Source organism: Ammodytes marinus (assembly GCF_949987685.1).
Source record: "Ammodytes marinus genome assembly, chromosome: 20".
NCBI lineage: Eukaryota > Metazoa > Chordata > Actinopteri > Uranoscopiformes > Ammodytidae > Ammodytes > Ammodytes marinus.
Window position 1 is genome coordinate 8292822 of NC_137224.1, and position 16317 is coordinate 8309138.

A 16317-nucleotide genomic window follows, 5' to 3' on the forward strand; every position below is an offset into this window, starting at 1 on the left:
CGTGTCCAAGGTTAGACTCAGTATGTTCTGAATGATGTCGAATGAAGGCCTCATTAGATGCATTTGTACTCAGAAAATGCACAATATAGCTGCATGATTGACCTCCTGCTCAATTACCTGCAATTACTCACAGTAGCTGGCACTTTCTTTTAATGATTGACTGAAGTCACACATTAGTCCTTAGGAGTATACTCCAAAGAAAGAGCAAAGGTGTGATTTCAAAAAGGTTCTTTCATTTAATTTCATATCTCGGAAAAGTGAAGTTAACAGCTTTTTGCTTGACTGACAAATGACAACCCTGATGGGAGTGTTTTTTTCCTGTGCTGCTGCACTTCTTTAAATATTGGCTATGTTGAAAAAATCCTGTTATGTGTTCTGGTTACTTCTGAACCCCACTAACAAGTAACTGTACGCCTACAGTCAGGGGGTCACCTTGTTTAGTTAGTATCAGGGTTTGTAGCATGTGCATCTGAGGTAGTTTGTTTCTTCTGGAGAGCTAAATGTGCAATCACCAAGGGTAATCTGTAAGATGCTCAGTGAATAGTTAACAGTAAACAGTAAACACACACACACACACACACACACACACACACACACACACACACACACACACACACACACACACACACACACACACACACACACACACGGAGCACACAGAGCAACATCTGCTGGAGCCACAGCAGCATGTTCTGTCGGATGAAGGAGGCAGCGCAGCATCCAGGCGCACTTGTGGGTTAAAGGGAAAAGGAAAGGGGGGTTTTCATCTCGCAATCTCCGCAGCTTTTTTTCAGGATTGTAGTTCGGCGCCTGGGTGTTTGTGTGTGCAGCAGGATGGCAGCAGCGGCCTCGACAGATTCGGAGCAGGGATCCACCATGATAACTCCAGAAGCGCTGAAAGAGATGCTGGAGCACTACAACCTGAGCCGCCAGGACTTTATCAACACTTACAACATCCAGCCGCTCGTCTACATCCCCGAGTTGCCGTATAGCGCCAAGACCACCTTCGTAATCATGTACACGGTGATGTTCGTGCTGGCTCTGGCCGGGAATAGTTTGGTCATTTACATAGTTTTGAAGAAACGAGCGATACAGACGGCGACGGATATTTTCATTTGCTCCCTGGCGGTCAGCGACCTGCTCATCACGTTCTTCTGCATCCCGTTCACTCTGCTGCAGAACATCTCCTCTGAATGGTTCGGAGGTGAGTTTGGAACGTCTAAACTTTTTTTTTTAATTAAAGGGTCACGTTACGAATAAGAATCAGTGTCAGACATACAATGCAACAAAAAGTAGACAAAATGAACAGTTAAAAGCCACATTTTTTCCACTTTCAATTTTGCACAAATTGCATCACTGCGAAATATTTTAGTTTAACTGATTTTCTTAAAAGTATGTGCATGACCATCTGTGGGGTGATAAGTAGCCTGATAACATGCAGTCTGTAAAACAAATCAGACAAGCAAGCAAACTGAACCAATTAGGTCGTCGAATTTAAACTAATCTACCAGAGCATCTACAAGAGGGGATTGTAAAATACCATGCAAAAAAAGTAGGCTACTTGTTTGCAATCTTCATAATATAAAACATGAACAAGAAATATTAGGCTACATAAATAGTGCTATGATACTATTAAATGCATGTGTAAGTGCATGTAAAACTAAACACAAAAAACGATATTCACTGTGACACATTACATTTTTGAGTAACACTATAGTGAGGTATTTTAAGGACAGACATTAAGGGATGTGAAAGCTGGACTCAGAAATGTGTGTTTAAAATATGCTTTCTAAAATAATTGATTGAGCTATAGCTTCACATCTCTTAAATCTTTCTCAGGATCCATAAAACATCAAATCAAAAATGCTGCGATAATCTGAGATAATGAGTTCCTCTTTCTCTTCACTAGTTCTTTTTTCTGTGCTTATCCTCCCTGTCTGCTTATGTGCCTTTGGCTGAGTTTAAATGCTCGTGTTTTGGATGTGAAATATGTTTATGCACTTTTTGTATCTGTGTGTAGGCCTATATGCTCCTTGTGTTGTGTTTCCACGTGCCATCAACCTGACAGGGACAGTTCGTTCATTTTCATTTAGTCTTTATTTCGAAAAAAAAATAAAATAAAAAAATAACAAAGCAAGTATGACATATCATACAAATACATATAACACAAAAAACAATAATTATAAAGTGTCATAAACAATATTTATAAAAATAAATGTTGTGTCTTTGTTCGAAAAGGAGTGAGAGGAAGCCAAAGCTTATGTATTCCCACCCCTTATTCAACGGCTCTTAATTATCATAATGTACATTATTTATATTTATACAATACTCTGATATACAAAATGTACAAAGCCTTTTAAAAAACAAAAAACAAAGAAAATTACAAAAATATTGACAAAAATAAACAAACAAACAAAAACAAGGAAGAAAACAAACAAAAACAAATCACTTATCCCAATACAACCAGTGTAGCTAATATCACACTCAAAATCACCTACACTCATCCCGGTATCGTTCAAAATAGTGTTTCTGTACCTCTTTTTAAACTGAATTATGTTTGTGCTAATCTTTACTTACTGTTCTAAATGATTCCGCAAAATCACCCCACAGATGGTCATGCACATACTTTTAAGAGTTGTTCTGAAATTGTGTTTTTTTATTAAGTTCCCCTCTCAAATTATACCCACCCTGTCTGACCATGAAAAGTTGTTTGATGTTTCCTGGAAGTAGTTGATTTCTTGCCTTGAACATGATTTGTGCAGTCTTAAATTGAACCAGATCGGTGAGTTTCAGTGCATGTGACTTTAGAAATAATGAGTTTGTATGTTCAAGATATCCAACGTTATTGATGATCCTTATTGCTCTTTTTTGTAATGTGCATAACGGCTGTAGGTTGGTTTTGTAAGTGTTTCCTCATATCTCCACACAGTAAGTTATATATGGCAATATGAGAGTATTATAGAGAGTATATTATGATTTGTGGTCCAGAATGTATCTTGATTTTCCCAATATTGCTATGGTTTTTTCCAGTTTTGATTTAACGTGATTAATATGTGATTTCCAGCAGATTTTGTGCTTCAAATTATCACCGGAACAAAAAATATTTGTGTCATCTGCAAATAGAATACATTTCAGTATAGTTGATACTCTACACATGTCATTTATATACAGAATAAAAAGTTTCGGACCTAACACAGACCCTTGAGGTACTCCACACGTTAAAGGCTTTTTTTAGGTCTATGAATATTCCCACTGTCAGTTTTTTTTATTGTCTATGCAATTGGTGATTTCTTCGATAAGTTCCATTAATGCCATTCATGTTGATCTCTCCGTCCGGAATCCATATTGATTGTCGACCAAAATATATTTTTTTTCAATTAAATTATTAAGTCTTTCTGCAAAGAGTTTTTCTATGATTTTTGAGAATTGGGAGAGTAAAGAAACAGGCCTGTAATTTGTGAAATGGTGTCTATCCCCATTTTTATATATTGGTATTACTTTTGCTTAGTTTGGAAATGTACCGGATTGAAAAGACAAGTTACATATGTGGGTTAATGGTTCTCCAATTACTTCAATAACGTTTTTTATTATAATCATATCAATATCATTGCAATCAGTAGATGATTTGCTCTTACATTTTCTTACAGTGTCTATGATTTCTTTTTCTTCAACTGCTCTAAGAAAAATAGAGCTGGTATTTCTATCCCAAAGCTCAGTATCCACCACTTCATTTGTTCCTGGGTCATTCATTTTTTCTGCCAAATTTGGTCCCAAATTTACGAAGAATTTGTTAAAACCATCAACCACATCATCCACATCTATTGTCTTTCCTTTCTCGATAAAATACTCAGGGTAACCGGTATTTTTTGATCCATTTCTAATAATACTATTTAGCACATTCCATAAACCTTTCATGTTGTTTTTATTATTCTTTAGTATTTTATTATAGTATTCTTTCTTACATATCCTCATTATTTTGGTTAATTTATTTTTATACTTTTTATACTTATTTTCTGCTTCTGCAGTTGGATTTTTCATACATTTTCTATACAGTGTATTTTTCGTTTTGCAGGCATTTTTTAAACCCTTATTGATCCACGGACTAGTTGTCTGTTTTTGTCCGTCACTGTATTGTTTCACAGGACAGTGTTTGTCATAAAGTGATTTGAAAATGTTAAGTAATTCATTATATGCTTTGTCAGTATCTTCTACCTCATATATTACCCTCCAATTATGTTTCAGTAAGTCATTCCTTAATGCATTTATGTTTTCTTCGGTTCTCAGTCTTTTGTATTAAAAATTACTGGTGTTCTTTGGTTTCCTATAATTACAGTGATAAACAACAAAAACAGGCAAATGGTCAGTGATGTCACTGTATAGCAGTCCGCTTACTGTATTGTTATCCATAATATTTGTGAATATATTGTCTATTAATGTTGCCAAACGAGAAGTAATTCTACTAGGTCTTGTTATTTTAGGATATAGACCCATACTGTACATAGTATTGATGAATTCTTCCGTCATTTTATGTTTTTTTGGATTAAAAAGGTCAATATTATAATCCCCACATATGAACATATTCTTTTGCAGTGATATTGTAAATACTTTTTTTTTGCCTCTGTTAGTATAATGTGTTAGTATAATTCAGTTCATAGCCATCAATCCCAAAGTCCACACCTTTCTCAGTGCTGATCCAAGTCTCTGATATTGCAATAATGTTGAATGGAATCTTGAACTGTTTTATATATTCTTTTATGCTGTGGAAGTTGGCATATAGACTTCTGCTATTATAGGGCAAGGAACCATATATGGTAACTTAAGTTGACTACCTTAAAAGCCTCACCAAACCTATCCATTAAGGAGCAAAGCCCATATATTTCTCACAGCCAATCTGGAGAGACCAGGCTATGTCACAGTTAGTCAAGTGATAACATCTGACCAATCGGCTGTATTTTAGAGCATCTCAAACTTCAGCTTGCCACGAAAGTCCATGCAGTACCATGATTGGCCTGTACAAGCTTCCATACTCACGGGGCTAACGTGAAAACTAACAAAGGTAAGTTGTTGAAACTCACACATTATATGGTTGAATAGCTGTGTTAGATGTTGAGATAGGGGTTGTTTGTGTAGTCTTTGTAGAAATTTGTAAAATTTTGGCATGAAAAATAGAGGCACCATATTTGATCATACGCCCGATTCACCTAACAATTGTACATGTGACCATATGTCCATATTTAGACATACGCCCATACGCCCAATGGGTATTTAAGCCATATGTGCTTGCTTTTTAACAAATAACACATGACAACATAGACAATAGTCCTCATTAGCGCATTGGATGTTGGAGTGAGAATTTTTTGACTTTTTAGAAAATTTCTAGCTGTAAATAGTGAAATATGTGGGATTTTGGACAGTTTTGAGACTTTACAACACTTTACATTATACTTAAATGGCATATGTAGGTATTTATTTTTGCTGTGAGCGGTATTACTGCTAAAATTTATAAAGTTATTCAAAATGTGTGATGTATTTAATTTTTCTGATTGAATTATGAGAAGAAAGTAGTGGTACCACCATTACTTATACTATTTTTCACTCATTTATATTTTCAATTTATGTCAATCATATTATATATATTTACAATTTAAACGTCAATATTCTTTGTTTTCAAGTAGATATACACTTCACTGTTTCTGTTTATCTTAAAAAAGAACACAAAGTGGACTTGATATTGACTCAAAAACTCTCTTGTCTTTAGCAGCTGTCTACAATTGCAATTGATGACACCCTCACAAATGCTGGGGTCATCTACACGTGGGACAGCAAGGCTCTTGGTTGGATTGCCAGTAGTCTCGCAAAGCCAGACCAAACTACAGCAAGTAGTAGGGTCTGGAAGCACTCTGTTTAGAGCCGTCTATTCGGGTGGGGAAACCGGGGGAAACTGGGCTAGCCTGTTTGTATTTGTTTAAACCAATCACAATCATCTAGGGCGGGGCTAACCCCGGGAAGCAGCAGCGGTGTCCTGCAAAATAGTGCCGGGGGGGGACTTATTTTGATGGAACGTCTTCACGTCCAGAGACTGTCAGAGAAATGGCTAAACCCGCAAACGCCACACAAAAACTATTAAAGACAAAAGGAATATACATAGTGTGTTGCTTTCTAACCAGCATGTCAAGACACCATACACTTTAGCCCCCGAGGAGCTCACGGGATAACTTAACCGGAGTTAACTAGCCACCCACGTAGTGTTATCTCTGGTAACATTATCATCGGCGGTTGAGAGGACGGCTACGGCGGTCGAGTAGAATTTTTAGCATTCGAGAACTTATGTCACCACCTCCTATCGCTGTAGTCAGAGCCGTAGTCCGTCTGTTTACAGGCAGAACAGGGTTTTGACGTTGTGAGCGCTACACCAACTGCAGCAAGTAGCCGTAAGAGTTGCTAGGTGATAGTGGAAGCCGTTGGAATCTTTCCCCGTCGCTAAAACACCGCTGCATAGTCCCTAATTCACCAAAGAAAGGGAACGGCGGATCTTAATCTAGCTGGTTATAAGGTCCGGTGCTCAATTCAAACCCCCACGCTTCATTTTCCAGAGTTTATGAGGGTATTTCTGCCCGGGGGTAGTTGTACAATGAAGTTGGACAGCTAGGCTAAGCTAGGATGCATCCCGGACCGCCGCCGCCAATATTATTATCCCGAAGTATCGCCACACTTTATTTCTGTCTACAGTAATGTGACTTCTCACACCCTGTGTGTGTGTGTGTGTGTGTGTATGTGTGTGAGAGAGAGCGCTGCACATAAGCACACAGGTTGACTGTGAGCGAATTGTTTCCGAATTTGAGGGGGATCACAATAGGGGAAAGCCAGCAACCGGAAAAGGAGGGGGCTGCGTCAGGGCTGCGTAGCTTTTCGACGCAAGCGAATAGACGCTGGCGGAAGTGGTCATGCCAGACTAGATTGCCAGTAACCAAAGAAATTCAGGATACAGGTGTTCGGGCAGCCAGAAGAGGTTCACATCTTACCCCTGAAGGAGCTCAGCATCTCTAGGGAGCCTCAGGACCTCTGTTGGTGTCCCTGCGCCTGTCCAGGGACACCGCAGCCACACTAGGGTTGCTGAAATTTCCCGAAATGGCCCCTTTTCAAATCCCGGGATTTCAGAGCTCCTCACGGGATTTCCCGGGATTTCCCGTTGAAACCATTATTGCCCTTTAATACTACTTTAATGGGACTAAATCAATGCCAATAGATAAATAAATGCAGCAGAACACCGCTATATTACATCACGTTTTATTTCTACTTAAATAACATGAAGAAAAGCCATTCAAATTAGGCTTATTGAAAACGGTGTTTTTATGAAGAAAATACGAAAAATGTTTCACAGAGGTTCAATATCAAAACATGGCCAAAAAACGGTGTTTGGCGAACAAATGTATTTCAAACAATCTATTTTTATTTCTATGAACGAAATCAGTTTAAATTGAATATTTTCCAAAGGATAGGCAAATAACAAAAAATGCACTAGGCTACCTTATTGCTCTTAACGTGTGAAATAAGACATGTCAGAACTAACAGCCTATTCAAACTGACACGCTAAGCAAGATTACTTTCCAGCTTTCCTTTCTTTTACTTTCATGAAGTGTGACTTCAAGAAACACTGCTCAGCCTGTTTCTGAGCTTTGTCACGAACTGACCGCACACCGAGAACGCTCTTTCTTCCACGGACGCCGGCTGTATGGTGGAAAGTGCAGAGTAGAGCTGCTGCAGGTGTTTGGGTCGCTCTTTGGTTGCCTCGAAGAGCGCAAACTCGTTTGAAATTATTTTGTGGAGGTCATTCCCATACCTCTGGTCTGGCTCGGGACATTGCATGCAGTCATTAGCCTCGTTCGACTTGGAGCCGTCTTGCTCAGACCTGCGCAACTATGAAGCCCGTCTTGCTGAGCGCACAACAAAAATGCTGTGCGCTCAGCAAGCCGAGCGTCATAATTGCGCAGGTCTGAGCAAGACGGCGACATCTCTAACGAGGCTAATGACTGCCTGCTGCAGATGTGCAGTAAGGCTCTGGGTCATCGTCTGCTCGCTTGGCTCTGGCTGATACGCATATTCTTGGGTATCATCAGACTCTTCCTCGGACACAGCACTTTCAGTATTGTAGAGGCGCTGGTATTTCGTATGCCTGCCTGTCTAAATAATATTTAAAAATATATCCCCCCTCAAAAAAAACGAAAAAAAAAAAAAAAACGGGAGGACGGGTCCCGCGGCCAATTTCCGGTACTCCCGGACTGACTCATTTCACGGGAATCCCGAAATCCCGGGACCCGTCCAGCAACCCTAAGCCACACCCCAGATTATTATGTACAGTGTAACCTGTCCCTGTTCTGTGCCCCTGTCTAAACCAACTGCAACACCTTGAAGTACTGCAGCAGTAGGGGGAAGTCTTGAGGTCAAATGTAGTCTGCATGGTCTGCAGGATCTACCTTTGCCTCATTGCTGAGTGCTACTGCTTCATCAAGTACAATGAAGCAGCTGCCTTAATGACTGGCCTGGACATTTTAACGAACATTCTTGTGACAAGTTCTAGTATCACTAAATATATGTTCCTTAATGTTGTATGTGTTTTTTATCAGTAAATAAATGTTCCTTTACTTTATTAGTGTATTTTCTTGTATTTTCTATATATACACTTTTGGGGATTTTTTCTTACCCTAAACGGGCAAGGAACCATATATGGTAACTTCGTTGACCTCGATTTGCAACGTAAATATATATATTTTTTTTTTTTGAAAAAGAAAATATAGTCTTGTTATATCCTCCAATAACACTGTAGGGTTGACATTTAGAATTTCTAAGTATTTCAATGAGTGCCCTATAAAGGGTTAAAGTGGATAATTGACATGTTGTTTACTGATTGGAAATGTATATTAAATTACTCATCTGTAACTGCAGTTGTTTTTGAAGTTGTTAAAGAGGACCTATGATGCTTTTTGACTTTTATGACCTATAAACGTTGTTATGATGATTCATAGTCATGCTTAACCATACTAAATTATCAAATAATGACTTACATGCATTTCGACGTATTCCCTGCTGACCGTCTGGGGTGTCTGTGCAGAGCACTAAACACTATTCTAGCCAGTCGAGAAGTCACGTCTTCAAAGCGGTCTACCCTTTCATAATTCGTGACGTCGCATAAAAATTTGTGACGTGACCACGCGGATGTTTCCATGTATGGTAATGCTGTCACTTCCCTGTTCGCGTCTGCCTCGCGCCCTTACAGGTCCATGCTCGCGCTTCCCGCCACTGAAAGTGTTCCGGAAGGAAGGTAACCAATCACAACGGATTGGGGTTTGCAAGAGGGGGGGGGAGGGTAGCGGAGATGGCCGATGCACAGGCGGAGGGAGCGGAGATTGCCGAAGCACACACACTCAAGTGTTGACAGGACGTGCTGGATCGCCAAAATAAGAGAAAGAGCTTCCCGAAAATCTACATAGTTTTTTGTGATGTGATTCGTGTCAGGTTGCTCTATAGCAGTGTAAAACAAGAAATTAAGACCAGAAAAGTAGTATAATAGGTCCTCTTTAAGTAAGTTGTTTTCCGGATCAATGTCATTTTCTATGTCTTGTGTGTTATGCTCTGTGTATGCAAAGGTTTCTAGTTCTGTTCGAGAGAGTTTGTTGTCAGGAATTGTCATGGTGAATTGTGAATTCCATTGGTCCAGTTGGTCTTGGTCATGGTCTGGAATAGTGGTTGTGCCATTTTATTTGTGTATGCTCATGTGTTCACATTTCTTGTTTGTGTTGTATTTTGTGTATGCTTTTAAATGTATTATTTAAAGCCATCAACTTGTAGGCTAGATGAAAATGAGCCTGTATGGATACATCTGACACATTTACATTATGGACTGTTTAATTGTAATTAATGTGCATTGTCCCTTTCACCTAAAAAAAGACAGCAAACAAAAATGAATCCCCTTGAAGGAAAGGTTCATAATAAAGACATGCAGGCTTTAGTTTGAGTCAAAAATTCTGTAGGGACTTACAGCGAATGCATGAAGTAATGCATTCACTTGAGAAAGAAAAATATGTTCGCCCTGGGTTGTTTTTTTCCAAATTAATGAGATTATTGTCGCAAACCCTATCTGACTTGTTGTTCTGATTTAATGAGCCGACATCTAAAGAAAAGCTGTCCTTTAGGCTCACTGAGAGCTCCAGTTTTATTTTGGTTAGTTTGCTCTCTTCTGCAACATATGGTCAACAAGCTGACAGTTGAGCCTAACTGACCATTAATTAGGCAACTACCTAATACCTTGGATAGCTCGCCTGTATTGACACCTTACATAAGAAGGACAGGCTATCTCATTAATTCGAAAAACAAAAGTGAAAAATCCAACAGCAGCATGCCTGCATTTGCTGTTTTCATGTAGGCTACATGATATAGTGCAACCGCGGGAATTGTTCCGCGTTTGCACTGTTTCGTGTTGCCGTGAGAACAGGGCCTGAATGTCTGCTGTTGGATTCTTCACTTTTGTTTTTCGAATTAATGAGATAGCCTGTCCTTCTTAGGCCCTGTTCTCACGGCAACACGAAACAGTGCAAACGCGGAACAATTCCCGCGGTTGCACTAGCCTATATCATGTACATGAAAACAGCAAACGCAGGCATGAAACCGCAAGTTTTTGAGATCTACTCCCAGGGAGGATTTTTTGGAAAACACAACGGTTTTGGTTTCTTGTAAACACCGAAACCATTTTCCCTGATAACGCTGAGGTCACGGCTCCACTTCACGTATGCATAGTCTATAACATTTGCTGTCAAAATACCCACACGCGAGTTATAAAGTTAGAAGACAACATAACATGCACGGTGTCTCCGCGGCACCATCACTGTGATCAGCGGAGTGTCATGCAGGGCTTAAATATAACACTCGCCAATTTAGTCTATAGTCTATTAGTAAGTTATTGATACCATGCACCCGCCACTTTGTCTGGGGAAAGATTTGTGCTCTGCCGGTTTTTCTAGCAAAATAAACGTGTGTAGCTTCTATATGCCAGGGACACGGCTCTCTCTACATTAAAGAACACTATCCATAGTTCGCAGCGGTTAAGTTACTGTTCAACAAAAGGAGCATTAAGGCTACGGCTTCACAGTAAAAGTGTCACTGGCTAAACATTAATAGCATTTCACTGGACAAACGTGAATTGACTTTTATTTTGAAGTACGCCTAACAGGAAAGTAGCCGCTCACAAAGCCCCTTCACTACCAGCAAGTCTTCTGTTTTCACGAGTTCAATGCGGTGAAATAGGAGGACAGAAAGCTTGTCATTTACAATACTTGTAACCCCAAGCTTACACCAACCGCTTTATGAACGTTAGTGGCATTAATTTTCGGTTACAGTAAGGTTTTATGCATCAAATTGTACCGGAAAAGCTATCTACTACTACCTTGTACCGCCAACTGCTGGCCTGGCATGCAGCGATTTCGGCCCGTTTCCTCTGAAAACACGTACGAGTGAAGATGTCAGATAAATTGTGTCTGAACGGGTTTTTTTTTTAAACCAAAAACGGGAAAACTGTCACGTTGAACAGGGCCTCAGTGTATGATGTTTTGGATGTAATGTATTTTACGTATTTTACTGTACAGCACGTTGGTCCGCCTTGGCTGTTATAAATGTGCTATATAAATAAAGTTGACTTGACTTGACTTGTACTTTAAAGGTGGTGTCAGTGATGCTGTAGAACACTTGTTGTCAAAATCACAGAGCCTATATATGTTTTGTAATTACAGCAGATTTCTGTTCAGCACACACACACACGCACACACACACACACACACACACACACACACACACACACACACACACACACACACACACACACACACACACACACACACACACACACACACACACACACACACACACACACACACACACACACACACACACACACACACACACACACACACAGTACGGCCAGGTAGAGGATGGTGAGGGGATATCACTGATTTTGATAATTAGTGTTTTTGATAACACTGCATTCTCCAGAATCGCTGACTCCGCCTTTAGATGGAAAGGCAGGTAATCCTTTCTGCTGATCCTTATTGCATCCTTATCCCTTTGTGTTGACCTGCAGGCGTTCTGGTTTGCAAGACAGTTCCCTTTGTGCAGACCACAGCCATCGTGACAGGAATCCTCACCATGACCTGCATCGCCATAGAGAGATACCAGGGCATTGTCTTCCCACTGAAAATGAGGAGGCAGTACTCGTCCAAGAGAGCATACAAGATGCTAGGTATTCAATGTTTGAATTCATTACACTTCAAAGCAGCGGATGTGTATGGTGTTTTCAAAGAGACCATAGCTCCGTGAAGTTAAAAGCGACAGAATTTTTGCACGCCAAATGAACACTATAGCGCTATTTGTGAGATCTAATTAAAGTTACAAATATACTTGTGGGGATATGTAATGAACATATAATCTAAAATGTAATTAAATAAAGAAGGGTGTAATTATATAGATCAGTACGTTTTGATCACTCGTTGCAATTAGCAATTTACCAAGAAGTAAATATAGTAAAAAAATATTGCTATCAAGACCATTAAGGGATAACTGATATATCAGCAAATTGAATTGTTTACCAATATTGGATAATTGTTCAGTACATCACCATGGCAGATAGTAGGGTAGATAAATGGCTGTATGTTAATATTATATAGAATGATGATGATGAAGGTTTTCAATTCCGGTTTATTGTCATATTGTGTTGACTACAACAATCATTATAGATATAAAAGTTCAAAGAAAAACAAATTTAATATAGTTGTCATGTCTCTAATAACACACTATGAGGGTTCAAAACTGTTTATGTAAAAATGTTTGCCAATTGCTATGCTCTAAAATGGCAATAAATAAATAAAACATATCCTAACCCTCATTCTAAAGTCAAAACCTTAGATTAAAATAATCTTCGAAATCGAAAGCGAGGAATTGCAGAGGAGCTTTGGGGGAGGCTCGACATGATTGGCAGTTTGTGAAAGAGGAATTCTATTAATGCAGCTGCTCTGTGTATGCTTCGCCATTCATGAGACACAAACAGGCCGGTCTTTGACATCTTATTTATGCATCAAACTTTATGCACTGTATTTTATGTGAAGCAAATTTAATCTGCAGATTATATCTGTTTTGAAATGTGTCATTTGTCTGTGTCCTACAGGTCTGGTATGGATCGCCTCAGTGATAGTGGGTTCACCAATGCTGTTTGTGCAGCAGCTAGAGGTAGGTGGTCCCACGTCACAGCAACCCATTACTACCATTATAATCCCTCCTCCTGCCGATACTTTATTTCTTCCAGACGTGACTCATGCAATGCACGTCAATAGGCGTATGTAACGTAATAATGTATGGCTATAACACTTGTAGTTATAATAATGTCTTTATCTCAGACTCTCAGTAGGTCCATAGCTATATAAAAAGTAAGGAAATACATACAATACAATACAATATACATACAATAAATAATCTGTGATTTAAAAAAATGTGTGCACAGTCATGCCAGTGTTTTTCGAAGTCCAGAGGAGTATCTAGAGCAGCTCCTAAAATGTTACAATTTAACCATGTTTTTATCAATGTATGGGATCTTATATAACCAACATTTGGGGTTATATAAGGGGTTTCAGTACACATTTGTTTACAGAAAAAAAAATCTGATTATATTATTCAGTTACTGTGGAGTGCACTAAGCTTGGCTCCCTTTCCCCAGCACAGCAGGAGGGTGAGCAGTGACATTTGGACATTAATCCATAGATCAGTCACTCAAAAATTGTGCGCACTTGGGGAAAAAACTGTCAAAATTCCCAGAGTTTGTGTCTCATAAAGTATTCCGCAGTATCTGTAATTGCAGCACATCACGTGTCACAAAGCCTCGCAAGTATAGCACCCTGTCACCCTTTGAGCTAGAGCTAATTAATGCAGTCACGTGTTCCGCCAGGGATAATAGCTATTCTTTACCTCCCTGTCAAAGGTGAAGTACGACTTCTTGTATGATCACTACCACGTGTGCTGTCAGGAGCGTTGGGTCTCTCTGACACACAGGCAGGTGTACACCACCTTCATCATGGTGGCTCTTTTCCTGCTCCCGTTGGCTGCCATGTTGTTCCTCTACACGCGCATCGCCATCGAGCTGTGGATACGCAAGAGGGTGGGCGACTCCTCGGTCCTCAACACCATGAACCACAGGGAGATCAGCAAGATCTCAAGGTGGGTTACATGGCATATGGGTGTCTTCCAGTAGTATTCACATGTACACTTTCACTACATTTTCATTTAACTTTTATTTATCCTCGAGAGACCAATTGAGGGGTGACCCTCATTTACAATGACGTCGAGTTCAAACAAAAAAAGGAAAGGAAAAAAATATAAAAATATTTATATTAAGGTGAGACACTGCAGTTGAACAGCGTACAATTTGTAACTTGTTGATATCATCGTGACACTTTGCCATTTCATTTATCACATTAAAAATAATAATTTTTTTATGCAACCCTTTTTTACAGCACACCTACTATAATGAGAATGAATTTTCAGTGGCATAGGAGACCGTTTCAAAAACTTTTATCCTTGACTATTTTTTTATTGACTTTTTCATGTGGGAGATGGAGGAGTGGGTGTAATGTTGGTGTAAAAACCTAACATGACACATTTCTATTCAAAGCAGCGAGTGTTTTTAGGAGCAATTATGAGTGTGGCGTGGGGCACCTGCTGTAGTCAACAGATGTCTGCTCGAATCTGTTTCTGTCATTAGGTATGTCTTCATTCTTTTTTTCGACCTTCCACAGGAAAAAGAAGAGAGCCGTTAAAATGATGATCACCATCGTTCTGCTTTTCACCATATGCTGGGCACCATTCCACACAGTCCACATGCTGTTTGAGTACTGTAAGTATTGCTGGAGTCAATGGGAATTGTAATTGGAATTTACTCACCACATTCTGGAGAATGCTTGTTGAATATCAGTGAATATCTCATCATCACAATCTGCTACCTGTACCACGTAATGTTTATTACCTTTAAAAAAAATCCAGCATATTGCTAGCTACGGTGAACCCCCTTTGTTTACATACCCTTTGTTTGCTTGCCAGCTAACAGAGCCTAGGATGTGTATTTAGTATTAACACCACATTTATTTTCAGCGCGCACACAGTATGGACAGGTATTGGACCGTGAGATATTCACTGAGTTTGGCAACAATCGTTCTCCAGAATCGCTGACTGCATATTTAAACAGTATTTCTGTACAGCAGTTCATCAATTTTAGTGATGGCCTCTGCTCTCCCCGGTGTCCTGTATTATGCAGATGACCTGGAGAACAAATATGACGGAGTCACTGTCAACATGATCATTGCCATTGTCCAGGCCATCGGGTTCTTCAACAGCTTCAACAACCCCATCGTCTACGCCTTCATGAACGAGAACTTCAAGAAGAGCTGCGTCTCCACCCTCTCCCACTGCATCCGCAAACATCGTCAGCAGGGCGGCGCCGTAGTGGCACCCAAACTCACCGTGCAGTTCATCAAACCCAAGAGCAGAGAGGCCTTCCTGGAGTCAGACGAAGACAAGCAGCACTCGGCGGAGAAAGGGCCCTCCACTTCCTCTCATGGAGAGAGCAGCACGCTGGAAGTGATAGGAGAAAAAATCTCCACCATCCAAACAGAGCTCCCTGCAAACAGCTCCTCTCAAGTGAAATGAGAAAGGAACCCGTGGCTACCAATTTCAGGTGTTTAAATGTTGAGCTCAGGCCCTATACTGTTTGCCGTCAATCACTGGGGCGTGACACAAATCAGCTTGCAGACTGTGTGATTTGAACGTGATTTTAAAGTGTCACAACGTCTTGCCGGGTTGAAGATCAGTCCGACAGCTTGCAGATATATATCTGCAAGCTGCAGTGAGTGTTTTTTTTTTACCGGACCACGTCACAGCTGAAAATCTGTCCCTGACTAACTAACTAACTGAATGAGTTTGGAAGTCACTTCATTGGCCGGTCCGGCGTTGGACGTTTACCCATTGGCTGTGGCTTTCTTTTTTATGAATAGGGGTGAATAGTCAGTCAGTCACAAAAAAAGACACTACCACAGTGAATCCGTGAGACAATTTAGCACATTGACCATTCATATGCCGGGTTTGCAACCAGGCCCAGCAGTCAGGTACTGGAACACCAGTTTGTTTTATGGATTTCTGCTGTGATGTCTCTGAAATATTTCAGCCTCTCAGAGCAAGCGTCTAATTATGCGTCGGTGGGAACTGTGTACAGAGCACCCTGACTTTGCACAG

At 40.0% G+C, this 16317-nt stretch overlaps 1 protein-coding gene across 1 annotated transcript; it reads left to right on the plus strand.

Annotated features, from left to right (window-relative positions):
* Positions 1-834: 834 nt before the first annotated feature.
* qrfprb (pyroglutamylated RFamide peptide receptor b) lies at positions 835-15735 on the plus strand (the record flags this gene model as incomplete). The annotated part of the gene is made up of 6 exons (XM_080049729.1): positions 835-1204; positions 12128-12286; positions 13208-13269; positions 14015-14250; positions 14829-14926; positions 15344-15735. The coding sequence occupies 6 exons, from the start codon at positions 835-837 to the stop codon at positions 15733-15735; spliced, it is 1317 nt and encodes a 438-aa protein (XP_079905855.1).
* Between the last annotated feature and the right edge of the window lie 582 nt (positions 15736-16317).